This window comes from Euprymna scolopes, chromosome 22 (genome assembly GCF_053919585.1).
Source record: "Euprymna scolopes isolate OS-2025 chromosome 22, ASM5391958v1, whole genome shotgun sequence".
In the NCBI taxonomy this organism is placed as follows: Eukaryota; Metazoa; Mollusca; class Cephalopoda; order Sepiida; family Sepiolidae; genus Euprymna; species Euprymna scolopes.
This window is the reverse complement of record NC_136503.1, coordinates 4241066-4262582: the sequence shown is the minus strand read 5'-3', so window position 1 is coordinate 4262582 and position 21517 is coordinate 4241066. Positions and strand designations below refer to the sequence as shown.

Here is a 21517-nt window from a genome sequence, read left to right as displayed (position 1 = left end):
GCAAATACTTTTTTTTTTACATGAAAACATCCTTTTATCATTATTTTGAAGTAAATTCTTTACAGAACTTAAAGAATTATTAAAAAAAAAAATGACAGTGAAAACGAAATGGCTGCTATTGCTGTAAACTGTGACTAAAAGATCAAATGTGTAAACTTTTAAAGAGAAGTATTTTCCCAGTAAAAAAGAAAAGAACGAAAAGGGAAAGAAAAAAAGGAAAGGAAAAAGAAAAACCAATTTAAAAAAATCCTGTTCATTGGACTATTTGGCTCAAACCTATTGAAATATGTTTATGTATTGTTAATATCCGTGTTTTGCAATGCACCTGAGATGTAGATTTGTGGGTGCGGCCTATAGGACCATAATACTTGGCGTTTGTAAAAGCAGGCGGTGCAATTTTACCTGTACTTTGTAGACGGACTGTCATGTATGAGCTTGGTCGGCCCACACATTCCTGTTTGTTTATCTCCAGTTGAATCGGACGATCGAGATCGGGTTTCAAATCGGATTCTTGGATGGTAAAAACTAAAAAGCAAGTAAATATTTTATTCTCTATCTGTTAAATATTTTTAAAGTGCCTCGTTTTTAAGTCATTTTAGCAAAAATAATTATTTTCAGAATATATGCAACATAAAGCGACATTATTTATGACTACATTTTTTTTAACCCGTTAAAAATGGTCAAAAGTTATATCCCGTTTACTTAGATTGAATGCTTTATACTCAATTATCGGTTGAATATAATTTAATTTCGGCTCATTAATTCCTATTAATCCCTATTAATCTATATTAATCCCTATTAATCCCTATTAATCTATATTAATCCCTATTAATCTATAACTATGCAGAACACCATACTTCTAGTCCACTGCACATTATCATAAAGTTCTGTACAAAATTTCAACCAGATCAGTTCAGTAGTTTAACAGAAAAAATGGAACGGACAGACAGAAAGACCAAGAGAAATATAATATAGATAATGGTTACTACAGTTGCATGGCATATCCAGTATTCCGCGCAATAGTAAAAACCAATATGTATTAATTTGTATCTGTATAAATATCCATTCCACCGCGCAAAAAGAAAAAAAAACAACAAAAAAAAAACAAACTAGGATGTAAAACCATTTCAAATGTGTAGAAGAAGGGAGAAAGCAAAAAGGAAATAAGACAACTAATTAATTCGGAAAAAAAAAAATCCTCCATTCTATTTCCATAGACGTTTTGTTATTTATTTATTTATTTTTTTTTTACTTCTGATTTCTAAACTGATTTATGCGTATGTCTTCATTTTTTTTTATTTCCTACTAGAGGGAGGCTCCGGGTCATAAAATACGCTTAAATTTAATTTATGCGAATTTCGTATTTATTATTACAGAACCAATTCTCAATTTAATATTATATTGTACCTAATATATAGTAATGATTTCAAGAGTTTAAAATAAACGACTAAAATCGAAACCAAAACATTTAGTGCTCCAGCAGTGTCTCCTCTGCTTTAACTGTCGAGAAATCGGCAAGCAAGATTTATTATTAAATGACTTGAACAAATGAATTTGGGCATGGGTAGAAAGATGTAAAATATGTTGGCTATTTGAAATGAACAGTTTGCATTTCAACTTGCCAACATATTTTTGTTGGCGTCATTCATTCATTCATTCATTCATTCATTCATTCAAATAAAGATTTTACTCATTGTAAACCATCCATTGTGTATGATTACTATTTTGTGTTGATTTCAGTGTTATATGACTTGTTTAAGAGTTTATCGGTTAAATATTTACACACATATGTTTTATTTATATAGATTTCTGTACTGATTTATACGTTTTTCTTTATCTTCCTTTTCTTATATGTATACCGATTCATATGTTTTTATTTATTTTTCAGTTCTCATACCGATTTATACGTTTTTACTTATTTTTCGTTTCTCATACCGATTCATACGTTTTTACTTATTTTTCATTTCTCATACCGATTTATACGTTTTTTATTTATTTTTCATTTCTCATACCGATTCATACGTTTTTATTTATCTTTCATTTCTCATACCGATTTATACGTTTTTTATTTATTTTTCATTTCTCATACCGATTTATACGTTTTTTATTTATTTTTCATTTCTCATACCGATTTATACGTTTTTCTTCATTTTTCATTTCTTATATTTATACCAATTTATACGTTTTTATTTATTTTCTATTTCTTATATTTACACGAATTTATATTTTCTTAACTTTTTATTTCTTATTTTCATACCGATTTATTCGCCTTTCTTTAGTTTTTTTTTACATTTCTCATTTCTATAGCAATTTATGTTTTTCTTTCTATTTGTTAACTTTTCGGTTCGAGACGTTTTATTTTTCTTTCCTTTTATTTAATTGATTTTAACTTCAAGGATATGCACGTGTTTTATATGAATAATAATATGAACACCGAAGAAGCATAATCTAAACGTAATCTAAACTCATGACCTCAGTTGGAGAGCCATTACTCAAAACAATAAAGTACTCCAAAAAGGCCGACTGGGAATTAATGAGAAATCCCAACAGAGATGCCCTATGGGGTAGTATCTTTTCTCTTTCTGCAGAACACTTTCAAATGAGGTTACTTAATGGTTCAAATCAGCAATTAAAGCACACGTTCTCACACGGGAATTGTATAACGAACCACACTTTTCACAATGGTTCAGTTGTACTCGTGAAGCTGTCATTGCTCAAAAGCAGCATGCATACCGCATCCTTATCCAACATAAACAACAACAAATAGGCAAAAGTATATAGAAACTAGAAATAACTGTAAGCGAAGAGAATGGATACCGAAGCTGCAATGAAGAGAAGGCATACCGAAGTTACCAGAAAACACATAAGGAACTCGTGATTTCTGGAAATTGTATAACAGTGTAGTAAATAATGGGCAATCAAGAATTCCCCTTCCACTATTCACAAACCTTGAGGTTGTTTGCACGGCAACTAAGATGGCTAATTTGCCTCCAAACTCCACTTTAGACCCAACAAACTATTCTCTCACAAATTTTAACTTTGCAGACAGAAGCCACACTTAATGATCCGAAAATCACCCGTTCTCATGCTCATGATGTCATATAAAAAAAAACTAGACACCTTGAAGGCATGTGAGACTCATCTCATCCCTGCTATAGTATTAAAAAAGGCACCGCTGAAGCTGTCTCGGCTACCCCCAAACTCTTCAACAAATACCTTACTGAATCTTGCTTTCCAGATTGCTGGAAAATTGCTTCAGTTTTCAAGAATTCTGGCGAAAGAACTGACCAACTCAATTGTCGCCCCATTAGCCTCCTTTCTCTCTTTGCCAAACCTTTTGTCCTTAATCAATCGAGTATTAATCCACCACCTCATAGATCATAAACTTCTTTCCGACCAACAGTATGGATTTAGACAAGACCGTTCTACTGCAGATATCATAATTATAATCTCTTAATGTATATACCACGCACTGGATAAGAAAGGCTAGGGAAGTAGCCCTATATATATATATATATATATATATATATATATATATATATATATATATATACATATATAATTATTTTTTTTACTATAATAATTAAATACCTACAGACACTAGTGTTTCATCCTTTCGGGATTCTTCACTGCAGGGTGTCACGATTACTACCAGTCGAACGATTCGAACCCCGCGACACGAGACATCTCTGGCTCGATTAGCGGAGGCCGTATCCATTCGGCTACTATTAACCGTGTGAAATAGCGTTGAATTTTAAACATTTTGATTTAAATGTTCATTACGTCAGGCAGACAGTGATCAAATCGTTATACGATGATCTACGCATAAGAGCTAAATTGACCGACTTTTAATTCAACTGAAAGTGCTCAACGATAAGAAACGAATTTCTTAAAGGGGCTGCATATATATATATATATATATATATATATATATATATATATATATATATATATATATATATATATATATATAACCAAAACAACATGCTATAAATGTGGTTATGTCCCAGGAGTCGATCCTTGGACCTTTATTATTCCTCATATTCATAAATGATCTCCCTGATAAAATAGTCTATGAGATGGGTATACTTGCTAACGACACCACACTCTATAACAGGCACGTGAGGAAAACGAATGAACACATATCTAAGACAATGGCTGAAATCTTAAAAGAGTACCTCCAGTATATAGTGGAATGAGACCGTAAATGGATAGTAACATCCAATGCTGTCAAGACTAAGCTTTTTTCCTTTTATAATTACAAGAAACTTTCTTAACTGTTAGTAGCCATATTTAGTTATACACTATCTGGAAGTTCTTCGTTCAAATACCAGGGAACATCACTTGGAACAAATACATTGGGATTATTACCTAGGCTGCCACGAAAAAGCTGGGCTCCCTCTATCCTGCTAGAAAGTTACTTACGCCCGAGAGTATCATATACATCTACAAAGCAATTATTCGCCCATGCATGGATTATTATTGCCACTTTTGGGCTGATGCATCTGCTACTAGTCTCTCGCTCTCAGACAAGGTTTGTAAAAAGAGTCGCTAATCTGATAGGTCCTGCACTGTCATTCTAACTTCAACTTCTGCCCCATCGACGAAATATTGCACCCCTGTGCCTATTTTATAATTATTTGAATAGAATATGCTCCGACGAACTCCAAGCCCTTTAACCCCCTCCACTTAAATACCCCGACAAGCAATAAAATCCCATCCGTAAACTGTAGAGATCCCTAAATGTCGGAAAGTCTTCTCAAATAGTGTCTCTTGGGTTTCTATTTTACTGACTGTACTGACATGCAGAAGTTAATGTGTAATATGAACAAACATCTTGCTGCTTAACTCCCTACATAGTATTATTACAAAATTTTTCTTAAATTGTAATCCCTTACATCCAAGTGGAACTGTGCCTTATCTGGGTTGAAAAAGCAGTAAAAAAAAATGGACGCCATTTTTGTTCTTAACAGTAAATGCAAATTAAAATGGACGTCATTTTGTTTTCATAAATAAATGCATATACTAATAGAAAATACTGCTAATGATACCTTGTTGCGTCTATTAATTATATGTCAATAATATACTTTTTATTTACATAGAAATATTAATATTGATAGGAACCCGATATCGATCGTCCGATTCAACTGGAGATAAACAAACAGGAATGTGTGGGCCGACCAAGCTCATACATGACAGTCCGTCTACAAAGTACAGGTAAAATTGCACCGCCTGCTTTTACAAACGCCAAGTATTATGGTCCTATAGGCCACACCCAAAAATCTACATCTCAGGTACATTGCAGAAAATCACTGGGAATTTAAAGCATTTCCTGCTACTGGTCATGTTACGCGGCTTCCATAATCGATGTCATTTTTTAAATATCACATTTGTGAATTAATTTGTGTTCAATTAATTGTATCAACCCGCATGCTCCTTTTTTTTTATTAAACGACAGAAAATTTCAATCTTGGGTTAGCCGTCGACATTCGATGTCTTTAAACTGGCAATTCCATAGTTATTTCTGAATACAGCTATAAATTACATGCAATATAAATTACATGCAATAAAATTACATGCAATATAAATTACATGCAATAAAGTTACAAGCAATATAAATTATATGCAATATAAATTACATGCAATATAAATTACATGCAATATAAATTACATGCTGTACAAATTACATGCAATCAAAATTTATGCAATATAAATTACAAGCAATATAAATTAAATGCAATATAAATTACATGCAATATAAATAACAAGCAATATAAATTGCAAGCAATATAAATTACATGCAATATAAATTACATGCAATCAAAATTTCTGTAATAAGAATTACATGCAATATAAATTACATGCAAAAAATCACAAGCAATATAAATTACATGCTACATAAATTACATGCAATATTAATTACAAGCAATATAAAATACAAGCAATATAAATTTCATGCAGTATAAATTACATAGAAAAAACATAACATGCAATATAAACTACAAGCAATACAAATTACATGCAATATAAATTACATGCAATATAAATTACACGCAATACAAATTACATGCAATACAAATTGCATGCAATACAAATTACATGCAATATAAATTACATGCAAAAAATTACATGCAATACAAATTACATGCAAAAATTACATGCAATACAAATTACATGCAATATAAATTACATGCAAAAAATTACGTGCAAAAATTACATGAAATGCAAATTACATGCAATATAAATTCCATGCAAAAAATTCCATGCAATACAAATTCCATGCAATACAAATTACATGCTAAAATTACATGCAATACAATTACATGCAATATAAATTACATGCAAAAAAATTACATGCAAAAATTAAATGAAATACAAATTACATGCAATACAAATTATAAGCAATATACATTAAATGCAATATAAATTACATGCAATATAAATTACATGCAGTAAAAACTACATGCAAAAATTACATGCAATAAAAATTACATGCAATATAAATTACAAGCAATATAAATTACATGCAATATAAATTACATGCAATATAAATTACAAGCAATATAAATTACATGCAATATAAATTACATGCAATACAAATTACAAACAACATAAATTACATGCAATATAAATTACATGCAAAAAATTACATGCGAAAAATCACAAGCAATATAAATTACATGCAATATAAATTACAAGCAATATAAATTACATGCAATATAAATTACATGCAATAAAAATTACATGCAATACAAATTACATGCATTAAAATTACATTCAATATAAATTACATGCAATATAAATTACATGCAATAAAATTACAAGCAATATAAATTACATGCAATATAAATTACATGCGATATAAATTACATGCAGTACAAATTACATGCAATCCAAATTTATGCAATATAAATTACAAGCAATATGAATTAAATGCAATATAAATTACATGCAATATAAATAACAAGAAATATAATTACAAGCAATATAAATTACATGCAATCAAAATTTATGCAATAAGAATTACATGCAATATAAATTACATGCAAAAAATTACAAGCAATATAAATTACATGCTATATAAATTACATGCAATATTAATTACAAGCAATAAAAATTACAAGCAATATAAATTACATGCAGTATAAATTACATGCAAAAAATTACATGCAATATAAATTACAAGTAATACCAATTACATGCAATATAAATTACATGCAATATAAATTACATGCAATACAAATTTCATGCAATACAAATTGCAGGCAATACAAATTACATGCAATATAAATTACATGCAAAAATTACATGCAATACAAATTACATGCCAAAATGTACATGCAATACAAATTACATGCAATATAAATTACATGCAAAAAAATTACATGCAAAAATTACATGCAATGCAAATTACATGCAATATAAATTACATGCAAAAAAATTACATGCAATACAAATTACATGCAATACAAATTATAAGCAATATACATTACATGCAATATAAATTACATGCAATATAAATTACATGAAATATAAATTACATGCAGTATAAATTACATGCAAAAAATTACATGCAATATAAATTACATGCAATACAAATTACAAGCAATATAAATTACATGCAATATAAATTAAATGCAATCAAAATTTATGCAATATAAATTACATGCAATATAAATTACATGCAATATAAATTACAAGCAATATAAATTACATGCAAAAAAAATTACATGCAATACAAATTACAAACAACATAAATTACATGCAATATAAATTACATGCAATATAAATTACATGCAATATAAATTACATGCAACATAAATTACAAGTAATATAAATTACATGCAATATAAATCACATGCAGTATAAATTACATGCAATATAAATTACATGCAAAAAATTACATGCAATATAAATTACACGCAATATAAATTACAAGCAATATAAATTACATGCAGTATAAATTACATGCAATAAAAATTACATGCAAAAAATTACATGCAATATAAATTACATGCAATAAAAATTACATGCAATAAAAATTATATGCAATAAAAATTACATGCCCAAAAATTACATGCAATATAAATTACATGCAATATAAATTACATGCAATGAATGAACAAATAAAATAAATATTGCTATCATCAAGATTCCGTAGAGAACGCACAACTATCTTTCTAAGGGAAACAACTCTAAATTGGATACTAGAAGTCATGTATTGACAAGTTGTTTTGAACAAGGAAACAAACCTAGAGAATGTTAATTTTATTTTTATTTCGGACTATTAGTCTCATCTTTATTAGTTGTTGTTTGTTTTGTTTTTATTGGTTCACAACGTTTCGGCCAACTTCCTCTGGCCTTCGTCAGGTGGTAACCGCGACGGATAGGAACTTCGAATAGCTCATCTCAAAATAAAAAATTCCAATTAAGGAATAATATATATATAAACCTAGAGAATGTCCTACTCTAAATGAATCCAAGCAAAATATTTGAATATTTAAAAGAAGTTGGCGTTTATAATACACTTTATGCAGTGGTTTCTAACCACAATAGTGTGCTGCCGAATGATTACTGGTGTGCCGCAGAGAGATTATAGGTGGAATAAATTGTTTTAGGCGGAAAACAATTTTCATATCGTTATAACCGAAAGTGTAATAATATATTTATGTGTTTAATATTAACGTCAAAGTAAAAAATATTGATTTTTTTTCTGTGTGTGCTTTGTCTTTTGATTAATCCAGTAGTTCCCAACCACTGTGCCATGGCACATTAGGGTGCCGTGGAACGATTAGTTAGAAAACAGCTTTCTTATTGTTATAACCACATTTGTTTGTATTAATAAATACTAACTAACACATTATTACTTACATGATGTTAACGCGAAAATATAAAAACATAACAAAAATATGTATGGAATCGTTTGTTTAAATTGTTGGGTATTTAAAATTTTTCGATAATAATAAACATTGGTAAGCTATTATCATCCAGCATTATTATTCATAATTATTATATTATACTATTATCATTCAGCATTATTCATCATCATTATTATTATTATATACCAGGTACTGAATACAGGATATTTTTTATTCATGTGAATAAAAATTTTCATTATATGATTGTTTTTATTTTCATTTAATTGCAAAAAAGGTTTATGGGTAGAAAATATTCATTTTTTGTGATAAGTAAGCCACAAAAATTTAGAGAGCTCAATAGTGTGCCACCATATAAAAAGGTTGGGAACCACTGTTACGTATATGGGGGAAAAGTTGGGGTGAAGGATGGTATCTGCTTATTTTTAGTCAATGTTCATATTTAAGGCACCTCAGCCTTTTGGGGGGATTTATAAAATAAAAGCAGAAACGTACCTTTTTATATTTTCTTCACATCTCTTGACCGCATCGGCTCCCTTGGAACAAAACATTCACAAAAAAAAGGCTCATTCTCTGGACAATTAGGACTTTATTGACTTTCAAAGTCTAATCGCGCGCCCATGTTCTCTCCCTACTCTTAGAAGACGAGTGAGACTTTCTCTATGGATTTATCTTCTATAAATAACTTTCCCTCGTCGTTTTACGAGAGTGGTACATCCGACGACTGTGTTTGTCGGACTCAAACTCGAACTCAACTCTAAACTCTCAACTAACAAGTCCTCATGTGCGTTTCTTTTATTTATCGGTGTGTGTGGTAATCCCCGTTAACCGGCTCCCACCAAAAGACACCCACTGATCTGTCTCACAACGCAGGTTCACGCTTTGTCAATGGAAATCCTGGGTTTGATCTATGTCACCGGTAACCTTTGTTGATTCCTTTGCACTCCTTGGCAAGCTTAATATACCAGATAGAGTAATTAAAGTAATAGGAAAAATTGATGATTAAAAATAATCTTCTATAAATATCACGTCTGTTTAAATGTATGTATGCATGTAAGTTTGTATGTCGCGCAAAAACGGTATTGTTTTTAAGATGGACCCTTCAGACGACAAATATCGAAAAATTAGCTAAAGACATTAATTCGTTCACCCTCAATTGGACACTTTTTTACAGGGAGGGGTTGCTTTTTCCGCCGATATTGTCGAAAATCATCCCCTGTTTTCGGTTGACAAGCCTTAATTTAAACATTCGTAACTTCCGGTTTGGCGATGGGCGCAACAGCAAAGATGTCACGTTTTTTTCACGTTCTTCTCCTCCTTCACGATACGAATACGAGCCTGCCTGCCTACCACAACATTTTTTTAGCTCAACACATACCTTCAAACACCCGGGCAACGCCGGGCACTCAGGCTAGTATTGAATAAATGACAACTTACAAGTGCGTTTTTATTTTTCGCAAAAATGTTCTTTATATTTTGAAAAATATATTTTCAAATTCATGCTAACCAGAGAATAATTTTTTCTTAATATTTATCCTCTGCTGAAAAGCGCCTATCTTTGAAAATCCATGTATTAAGGCCTTTTCTTTATTATAATTAGTTGTTTGAATTTTGATGATCAATAAGTATTGTAATTCATTTTTCAGCATCGATTTATGCATGTATGTATATATATTGTCCTATAAATTGATATTTATATTAAAACCCCCTTTTTCTATGTATTTAAAAATAAAATACAACTTTGTTGTCATCGTGGAATTGCATTCATCTTCAAAAGATCTACCTAATTTGCATATTCTTTTAAATATTAATTTTGATTAATTCCTATTAGTATTTCAAATTTCTTATGGTATGATCATCTTTAGTAACATTTTACGTGTAATTATATTCATGCAGATATTCTACATGATTTATACTTGCGTAATATTTGCGTAAAAAGGTTACAGTAAACACATTCCTTTTTCAATATAAATTTATGTATGCATGGATATATTTGTTTAAAAGATTTTGCCTACCAAACACCTCTGTCAATTGTAGGTCTACACAAATGAAACTTAATATATAGGGTATTCGACCGCATGCGGAACTTTATATTTGGATTTTAGCCGGGGAAAATCGGTGCAAAAATGTGAAAATTAAATAAATGGAATTTGCCAGGTTAATGTTAAACGAGGGCATTACGAATATACATGCGTAACGTTAATTTTTAGCCTTGCAGCAAAGATGCCTTCATAGATCAGGTATTAACGTCAAAGGAAAAAGTAAATCGTAAGCTAAACGTTTTAATTTGGATTCTTGGTAGATTTTAAATCATTACTATATATTGGATCCAATATAATATAATAATATAATACGAACTCTGCATTAATCAAAATATCACACACACACACACACACACACACACACACACACACACACACATATGTATATATATGTATGTATATATATATAAATATATATGTATATATATAAATATATATATATATTTATATATGGATATTGAAAAATGAATACGTATATATATTTATATATATACGTATTCGAATACGTATATACATATATATATGTATATATATGTGTATATATATGTGTGTGCATATATATATATATGTATATATATATGTATATATATATATATATATATATATATATATATATATATATATATATATATAAACGGATGATATGGGAAAAATGTTATGCGATGTGTCGAAAGATACAAGAGCAAAAAAAAAAAAAAAAGGAAAAAACAGATTTGATATTCGGGAATATCAAATCTGTGTTTTTTTTTCCCTTTTTTTTTGCTCTTGTATCTTTCGACACTTCGCATAACATTTTCCCCATATCATCCGTTTTTATTCAATTGTGGGACACCACATTATGCTCTTCATATATATATATATATATATATATATATATATATATATATATATATATTCTTAAGTGTATATTTACATTTTGACAAAATACACCCCTGACTAAAAATTTAAGAGCACATGAATGGTTATGGAAAAAGTAAAGTTACACTCCAAACATTTAATTCAGAAATTTACGTTTTTATAAAATGAGGCTTTTTAAATTTGATCAAAATTATAAGACTAAGGGTATAAATTGTACCAGGGGTATAAATTGTACTAGGGGTAGAAATTTTACGAAATTGTACGAAAAGTGTATGAAAACATTCAACAACCACATTTAATTATGAGTTTTACCTCCACTGGTCTTGATGACTTCCAAAATTCTTTAGGGCATACTTGTTGGGGACAGGACGGTCTGCCGTGTTTTAGACGATCCCGTCCCCATGTGTATAATGGTGACATGGTTGTATTTAATGGTAGAGAAATTGAAAGGCGAAAGGTCGCATAATGAAGACGAAAATATACCGTTATATATCAACGAAACAAATGCAATTTATTTGCATAAATATATACAGGAAAGAGGATAGAAAGTGATTAGGAAGAATAAGAGTTCATTGAGAGATGAGTAACGTTACTTGCGAGAGGCTGGCGGTAGCCAGGAGCATTGTTGTGGCCCATTGCCACCGGACCGGTGTTTGTCACATCTTGACTGGTCGAGCGTTCAGCGGAAAAGAGAGTGAATTAAAAGAAACAGGAAGTGACGTAGCTAGGTCGCTCTTCAGAATTAAAGGGCGATAATTGAGTTAGGCTGAGAGTGTTCAACTCCCACATACTTAAAATAAGTGTTCCCATTAAGGTACGGGGAATGTTGCTCCACCTTCTGAAGACGGCCTCACGAATTCATTTTTTATCAAATATTGTTTGCCATTTCGACAAACATCTTTTGTTATCCATCCCCAAATATTTTCAATTGGGTTTAAGTCCGGTGAGCATGCAGGATGTCCCAACAGATGGACCCTATGTTCTTGCAGAAAGGTCACGGTCCGTCGTGCAACATGAATTATCTTGTTGGAATAACCATCCGTCCTCACACAAACAATGGCCCTCCGTCATCAACAATGTTTTTGTAGCATGCTAACATAACCAGCCGCTGTCTGACGACCCTGCACCACCTGGAGCTCCATCGTCTCTCTGTAAGAAAAGGTACCCAAACAATTAGGAACTCTTCATTACTATGACCTGTGGAGAAAAGTCTAGGAGGCATGTTTTCGTTATGCCAATATCGTTGGAATCCATCGGGACCATCTAGATCGAATTTTTTCTCATCAGAAAACGGAGCTTTCTTTTACGGCTCAACGTCATGTGTTTGGTTTTCACGACCAAACCTTAAGCATATCCTCTTTGTCATGTGGAAGCAGGCGAGAAATTTGTTTACGCTTTTTATTTACCATGCCTTTTTGTCGTAAGTTGTCGTTTGATGGAATGCAATCAGCATCTGTGATTGTCTTAATTTGACTAAAAGAAAGTCTCCTTCTTTCACAACCTGTCTTATTCTCCTACTCAATGCAGGAAAAATGTTTGGGGCCTACCAGTGGATTTTGCTTTTCCATAATTCTCACTGTTCTTAAGAAAGTTGCAAATCACAGTTTTACTGCGATTTACCTTAGTTGCGATCGCCCGCTGTTGCAGACCTTGCTTATTGAAATCTGGAATTTGAGCCCACTCAACTTTGATAAGTTTGCTTGCTTTAGGCATGGTGACACCTTTACGCAGTGATTTCTAATCTGTAACTGAAATAAAAACAATTTATACCCCTTTTTGATCAAGTGTAAAATGCCTCATCTTATGAAAATGTAAATTTCTGAATTAAATGTTTGGAATGTACCTCCCCCCTAACCTTTTAGGTTGTAGTATTGGTAATCTTAAAATCTATCCTTCAGAAAACGGTTTCTTTTTAAGATTATCAAGTGGTCTTAAATTTATGGATCAGGAATATAGATATATATAAAATTTATTTATACAAACATTAATGTCTACATATGTGCATACATGTTTCTGTAATCACCCGCGTTGGGGGACTACGTCTTCAGGCCAAGAATTACCATCGAGAACTGATATTTCAAACAAAAACATTTTCCTATTTCGTTTATAAAGTTAGAATATAACCTGGGTGGGAGTCATAAGCAGGGAGAGGACAAGTGAGGTCTTTGAAGATAATAAACATCTTCTTTTTCATTTCCCTTTCTCTCTATCCATCCCATCTTTTGGTTTTTATGGCATAATGTACTTGAGAATTTAGTATTTTTGTCTTGCAGTCCGTAAATTAAAAACATTTCCTATGGTCACTGAGTACTGACCGGTGTCTTTCAATCTACACCCATCCACACACATACATGCACACACACAGACACATACACACAGACACACACACAGATACACACACACACACTCTGTTCCGTCTGCCTGCTTACCACCTGACTACAACTTAGATGTGTTCAAGTCCAACGTTAACAAATTCCTAATGAACCGCCCCCTTAAGTAAACACTTCATCAAATCTCCACACTAACGTAATGTACTTGCAATAACCCTTACCCCTGAGTGGCTTCCGGGCCTTGATAAGTGGTGATCACTGTGTAAAAACACACACACACGTTAATACAGAAATTCAGAAGCGAATATATGCTGTTCATTTTATTTTACTCACACACACGCACTTAAACTAGGCAATAACTATGACTATGCAAGAATAAAATTAAAATTAAAATAAGGTAAATAAAACAAATTTTAATTTTAATGTATTTTTATTAAATTTTAATGTATTTTTATTAATATTTAATAAAGATACATTAAAATTAAGTTATAGATGTAGTGATAACTTAGAAAGGATTATAAAAAAGCATAATAGAAGAATCTTAAAGATGACTAATAGAGAAGGTGTAAATACTAGTGCTAGCCTGAGGAATGCCCAATAAAAAATGAATGTCTGACCTCATCAGTATTCCCAGTAGAGAACCCAAGGGACGAAAGATTCTACATAGGTAGTACCCAAATGACTTTCAAAAATAGATTCTATGGACATACACGCTCGATGAATAATCAAACATATGAAAAGGATACTTCCTTATCGTTATATTACTGGAAATTAGTTAGAGAAAATAAAACACCTAGTATAGAATGGAAGATTATTATAAGGGCCAATACTTGCCACTCATTGAACTCACCATGTCCATTATGCTTATCAGAAAAACTTGAGATAACTAGGTTTAAAGATAGGGATAAATTATTAAATATTATACAAGAAACTGCTATATCCTGCAAACATTCCAGAATACACGCACTTAAAGAACTCTAAATTAGTAGACCAGAACAACTATGAGTACAACTAACCCCCATCAAATAACCCCCCCCCACCCCAAAGAGGATAAGTGAGGTCGCAACTATGATCCTACCCGTATGGATTACATAAGTCGCTTAATATTCTACTTCATCAAGCAGATATATATATATATATATATATATATATATATATATATATATATATATATATTAAGTAATGTGATTTATAATTTAAAAGTTTTAAAATTTTTAAACTAGTAATTTCACTATTACATTAAAATACACTTAGCTCTTTAGACTATTATTCTAATCTCCTTTAAATTTATATATATATATATATATATATATATATATATATATATATTACTAACTAGCTCTACCTACGTATTGAACACTTTTGAAGTAAATACTTACAGTTTCCGCATAAATCTATACTTTCATATATTAATTTTATGTGAGTAAATTAAGTAGCTATATATATATATATATATATATATATATATATATATATATATATATATGTGTGTGTGTGTGTGTGTGTGTATTTGGAAGTCATCAAAACTAGTGGAGGTAGAACTCATTATTACATTTGGTTGTTGAATGATTTCATACAATATTTGTACAATTCAGTAGAATTCATACCTATGATCCTTATAATGATGCTTAAAAAAAGTTTCCTTTTAAAGATTTTCAAGTGGTCTAAAATTTTTGACCCGGAGTGTATATGTGGACATTACACGCGGGGGGGGGTGATACAGTTAATTGACTCTTTTATTAAATGTTAAGAAATTTAAAGGAATCGGAATTGAAATCGTTACTTGTATCGGAATCGAGAAAAAATTTTGATGACGATTACGACGACGACCACGATAATAATGTCGCTCATGAAATTCCGTCTGTGTTTGTTAACAATATCATCTCAGCTGATATTTGGGTTTGACGATCTTAAAAATAGTCTTTTTTCTCTTATAGATAAATAAAGACATTTTACAGGGGAATATTTTACGTTACACCGGTGTAACGTAAAATATTTCTCTGTATTTTTTTTTATCTACAAGAGAAGAAAAACTATTTTAAAGGTTGTTTTTGTTTTCTATTTTCGATACTTATCAGATGAATTTCCGTACAAAACATATCTAAGAACACTGCCAGACATATAAATTAGTTTTGTGTGAAATTTGCAAAACATAGGCTCAGCCGTTTCGGAATCTATAAGGAAGGAAGTCACACACAAACTGATTTTTATATAATAGTAGAGATTTCAATGATTAGAGACGAATACATTTGAAATGGTAATAAAAGTTTTGGATCTTTATTTCAAGTTATCTTTTTATTTTCTGTTCACTAATGAACAGTCGATTCTTTAGTACTTTTAATCAATAGACGACAATTTCGTTTGTATTCTGCATTTAAAAACATACATAATGAACGGTTTATCCTTTATTACAACTGTTGATCTGTTTTGTTACAGATTCAGACAAGAAAAGACGTTAATCTACCGAAGCTGCCGTCATGAAGGTTAGTATGAAAAAAAAGGACATTATTAATCACTACAAAATAATTTCCCCTTTTCCGCATAACAACTTATAATTTTATCGCAGAGTTCCTATGAAGTACGAATACTTATTGTATCGGTAAACGAAAAACAATAAAAGACGTATAGACTAAACCCATTCTAATGCCACTTCACTATTTCCCCGCCCTACACACTCTCATCCTATATCAAATCCACCCAGGCATTTCCTTCTCGCTTTGAGGCGTTAATTGCCTTCAGCATCCTTAACGGAGACTGGCTTGATTAATTTGAAGAGGTCATATTGCAACGCCTCTTTAGCACTGATCGAGACACCATCTTTGGGCTTTTTGTAACATCCTCCTACGGCGGGAGAGAAATAAATATACTTTTATGTTTTATATAAATAAAAAGCAGTTGGATTGCCGAAGCTGCCGGACAAATCGATGTTTGATTTTGACTAGACAGTGCTTTTTAGTCTGTATTTTTTATACAAAAAAATATTTGCATTTAAATCAATTTCATAGCAGAACAAGGGAAATATTGCAAAACAAATTTCGCTCTGGAACTATAGTTTTCATTTTTCGATACCCCTGTTCTTGGGTTGAGCATAAACTAGCCAACTACTATTAGTGCAAATACAAAACTGTTTGTGTGAACAAATTGAGCACTCTACAATAATTGACACTCATCAAAAGATTGGAAAAAAGCTAGACAATACGTACATTTATATGCTACAGACAGTGTTAAATATATCTTGGCAAGATCATCCCACGAAGCAGCAACTTTATGGCAAACTATCTGCCGTATCTACTACCATCAGGAGCGACATCTACGATTTACTGGCAGAGTAGCAAACAAGTGCTGGTGAGAAATGTATTGCTGTTGACTCCACGGCAAAGCGCACGAGCAAATTACACATGATGCCAACTGTGATTCTGAAGGTCTGAAGCAGCTGATGGAAGACAGGGAAATTTGGAGAGAGAGAGAGAGAGAGAAGGAGAGAAAGTCACATTGGTTCGGGCAAGGAGCCTGACTAGATAGATATAGATCGGAAACTAAACATAAAAATTTTACTTAGTAACCGTTTGTAGCGGATGGCTGATATTTAGAAGCTCAGACTATCTACTAGACAGTCAAGTTTCGATCTCAGCTTGAAACACTTACCTATTTAGTCAAACTTGTATGTTGCAATACATTGAAACAGCTTGGTCGTGAATGGTTACATATGCCCCCATACATATATATATATATATATATATATATATATATATATATATATATATATATGTGTGTGTGTGTGTGTGTGTGTGGGGGGGGCATATGTAACCATTCACGACCAAGCTGTTTTATATATATATATATATATATATATATATATATATATATATATATATATATAAGAGTAGGTAGTAGTTTGCTTGAAGCATTGTTGGTAAAGAAATATATAGAATTTTTTTAAAAGCCAAAAACAATGCGAAGAAAGACCGGAATCACGAAAGTAAAGAATTGAAAACAAACAAATGTAGACTGGTATGTTTGAGTAGAGGAGTGCCTAGCCGTTTATTCGTCTATCATTCTTCACCTACATTGTATAATTATTTATAACCAAGTTGCTGGTATGTCCGGTGTATGTAAAGTCCGTGGGTGGTATGGAACTTTGATTAATTTCGAGAGAAAGTGACCTCTCTTTTTCAAAATAGAAGACAAAAGTAGATTCAAGATGGCGGAAGAGAATGTGACAGGACTGCAGAAAAATTTCGGACGTTTTGAGCAATATCCATGGCTCATCTATATAGTAGCATTCTCTTTACCATCTCAAAATTCTAGAAACTATATATATATATATATATATATATATATATATATATATATATATATATATACACTAACGGGACCTGTAGCAATTCCACAGCAGCATTTTTTATATGTAATATATTGTTTCTGGGTATGGTGTGAGCGTTCTGTTCAGCATGAATGAAGGCACAATCATATTATTCTACTTTTTTATTAAAACTGTATCACCCCCTTACTAAAATAATAACTTTGATATATTTCATGACGTCTTCGCTGTGTTCCTTAGTTTTAACCATGGCGATTGAAAATTATAATTTAGTCACTTATAATAGTTTAAATAAATCGCTATCTAAAAATTATCTGAAAAAAATTATTCACTGAATTAGCGTTAAACAAGCATAATATGGCTTTAAAAAGTTCAGAAAGCACGTAAACCGGAAATTGATTGATATTATACTGATACTAAAAGAAAAACAAAGCCGTGCCAATAATTTTGAACAAGGGTTTTTTGCAATTATGTTTGTTGTTCCTTTGTTATTTATTTTTTCTAAAATCCGATTGCTGCATCGGAAAGGCCAGTTAAAAATACATAATATACTTTGTTATTTTCTTTAATTTAATCCCTTTTTTAGAATTTATTAGACAAAATTTAACTTTTATTTTACCGTGCCAATAAATATGATCATCACTGTATATATGTGTGTGTGTGTGTGTGTGTGTGTGTGTGTGTGTGTGTGTGTGTGTGTGTGTGTGGTTATATGTATGGATGTATGTATGTTAAAAATCTCCCTCTCTTTAACAACCCCCCCTTTTTTTTGAATTTCCAACGTCTTTTTCTGTTTCTTAAATGGAACAGCATCTCACTTTTCACAAGAAAGTTTTCAAATATTTGTACTGGTGTTTTTGTTTTCTTAATTTCATACACCCAGAGGAAATCTCAAAATAAAGACGAAACGTTGATGAACACATAATTCGGTTTGTTCCTTTTTATTTCTCTCTCTCTCTCTCTCTCTCTCTCTCTCTAAATGTGTGTGTGTGTGTGTGTGTGTGTGTGAATGTATATTATATGACACTGAGCAAAATATTTTCTTTATTTTTTGCAGCAACTGAGAAAATACTGCTGGTTTATAATGGCTCAACTGATATTGTTGGTAATCGGTTACATCGGACTCTTTCGTTTTAACACGTATCAAGTTTGTACAACCAGTTTGCCTCCATCAACAGCAGCCAGCCTGACATCTTTTCCGCCAAATGTGCTCAATATATGGCAGCATGATTTCGTAATCAATGGCCAAAACATCTGCCGAGATAGCCAACCGTATTTGTTGCTGCTCTTTCTCTCAATACCTAAAAATGGCGACAAAAGAGCTGCCATTCGCGAAACTTGGACGAGGGTAAATGAGTGGCCGGATTTCAAAGTCAATATCGCAATTAAAACGGTTTTTCTCTTCGGCAAATTTGCAGACGACAATGAAACGAATCTAGTCGCAAAAGAAAACGACAAATATGGCGATGTAGTTGTCGGAAACTTTGTCGACAGTTATCGTAATTTAACTCTGAAGGTTTTGACTGGACTTTACTGGGTAAGACGCTATTGCGCAGGCGCAAAGTTCGTAGCGAAAATTGACGACGATACCTTCGTGAATATACCACTGCTATACAAGCATTTAGAAGCGATACCTCAAATGAAATCTACGATCTTAGGGTACCTGATAATAAATAGTCTGCCAGAGAGAAGGGGCAAATATTATGTGAGCCATCAATCGTACCCGTTTAAATTCTATCCGCCTTACACGACGGGTAACATGTATATCGCCAGGTCGGAGACGTTTTTCGCTCTTTTAGACGTAGCACCACGGGCGTCACTGATAGAAATGGAGGACGTATGTATTACCGGCATTCTTGCAAAGATCGCAAATGTAAGCCACCGAGCGTATCCACGTGGAATGTATTTCCCTAGGAAGCAGGCGGCTCCTTGTGAATTTGTGAAGAACACAAAACTTTTCAGCAAGGATTATGGCGCGAAAGATGTTAAAAAAGCCTGGAAAGTTATCAAAGAAGGTAGGAAAAAATGTTAAAAACATAAATGCTTTTGACAAAAAGGGATGATTGACCCCCTTTATATCTTACAGTAAATTGGTGCCTTTCTATATCTTACGGTTATTTTGGCTTCTCTGGATCTACAGTTCATAGGGCCCTTATAATAGGTTAATGGAGTCTCATTTACCTACGATTAAATTAATTTGTATCTTAATTACCGACGTTTAAGGTGGTCCTTTATTATTCCCGATTAATGGAGATCTTTTAAAATATGATATCCATTTTTTATACTGAAAAGGGCTCAACGTTATTAAATGTCATCGATATCCATTGTTTCTGTATCCAATAAAAAAAGCTGTTTTTTCTTCAAAGATTATAGCCGAAAAAACGTAAGGAACGCACTTAAAAAATATTTGTAATAAAAATGAGATTCCCATTTATGCACCATTTAAAGTTATCTATTATCCATGATTTAAGGATAAACGTTTTTTTTTGTTCCAGAGATATTAAAGACTGATACATGTGTGGCGTGTGAGAAAAATAAAAATCTGATGTCATACTCAGTCAATCTTTAAAAACGCCCAGGTAATCGTTTTAGCAACATATTGCTGGACCATTAACTATTCCCGAAAGGCTTAATTACATATTGACTATATTAGATAGATTTTCACTTTGGCGACAACACTTTTGGTAATATGCCATTGATATACAAACATCTAGAAACATCAGACGAAAAGGAAAACGACAAATATGGCGATGTAGCTGTCGGCAACTTTCTCGACAATTATCGTAATTTAACTCTGAAGGTTTTGACTGGACTTTACTGGGTGTTGCGAGGCCATAGAAAGCATATAGTGCATGTTCACGACTTAGCAATAAAGAAAACCATTATACCAGTATATATATAAAATTACATTATTTATTTAAAACAAAACAAAGTTCATACATTAGTTCAATAATTGGGTAGTCACGTAAAGACGTGTGATTGTGGCTTGTACATGTTAACCTCTGTGGAAGTGTGCATATGTTATATTATAGTTCATATTTTACACGAGCGATATATAGCTTAATTATGTCTTGGATTTTTCATATTGCA

At 31.8% G+C, this 21517-nt stretch overlaps 1 protein-coding gene across 5 annotated transcripts; it reads left to right on the top strand.

The window, feature by feature from the left end:
• Positions 1-209: 209 nt before the first annotated feature.
• Positions 210-20861, top strand: LOC145243854 (beta-1,3-galactosyltransferase 1-like). Of its 5 annotated transcripts, none has more exons than XM_080106891.1 (4): positions 210-532; positions 16543-16589; positions 19311-19356; positions 19485-20861. In XM_080106891.1, the coding sequence occupies exon 4, from the start codon at positions 19512-19514 to the stop codon at positions 20457-20459; it is 948 nt and encodes a 315-aa protein (XP_079963017.1). In that variant the 5' UTR covers positions 210-532; positions 16543-16589; positions 19311-19356; positions 19485-19511; the 3' UTR covers positions 20460-20861. The 5 variants fall into 5 exon arrangements, with proteins under 5 accessions (XP_079963017.1, XP_079963018.1, XP_079963015.1 ...); XM_080106892.1 differs by having other exon boundaries at positions 210-536; XM_080106889.1 differs by lacking the exon at positions 19311-19356 and having other exon boundaries at positions 210-536.
• The last annotated feature ends 656 nt before the right edge of the window (positions 20862-21517 follow it).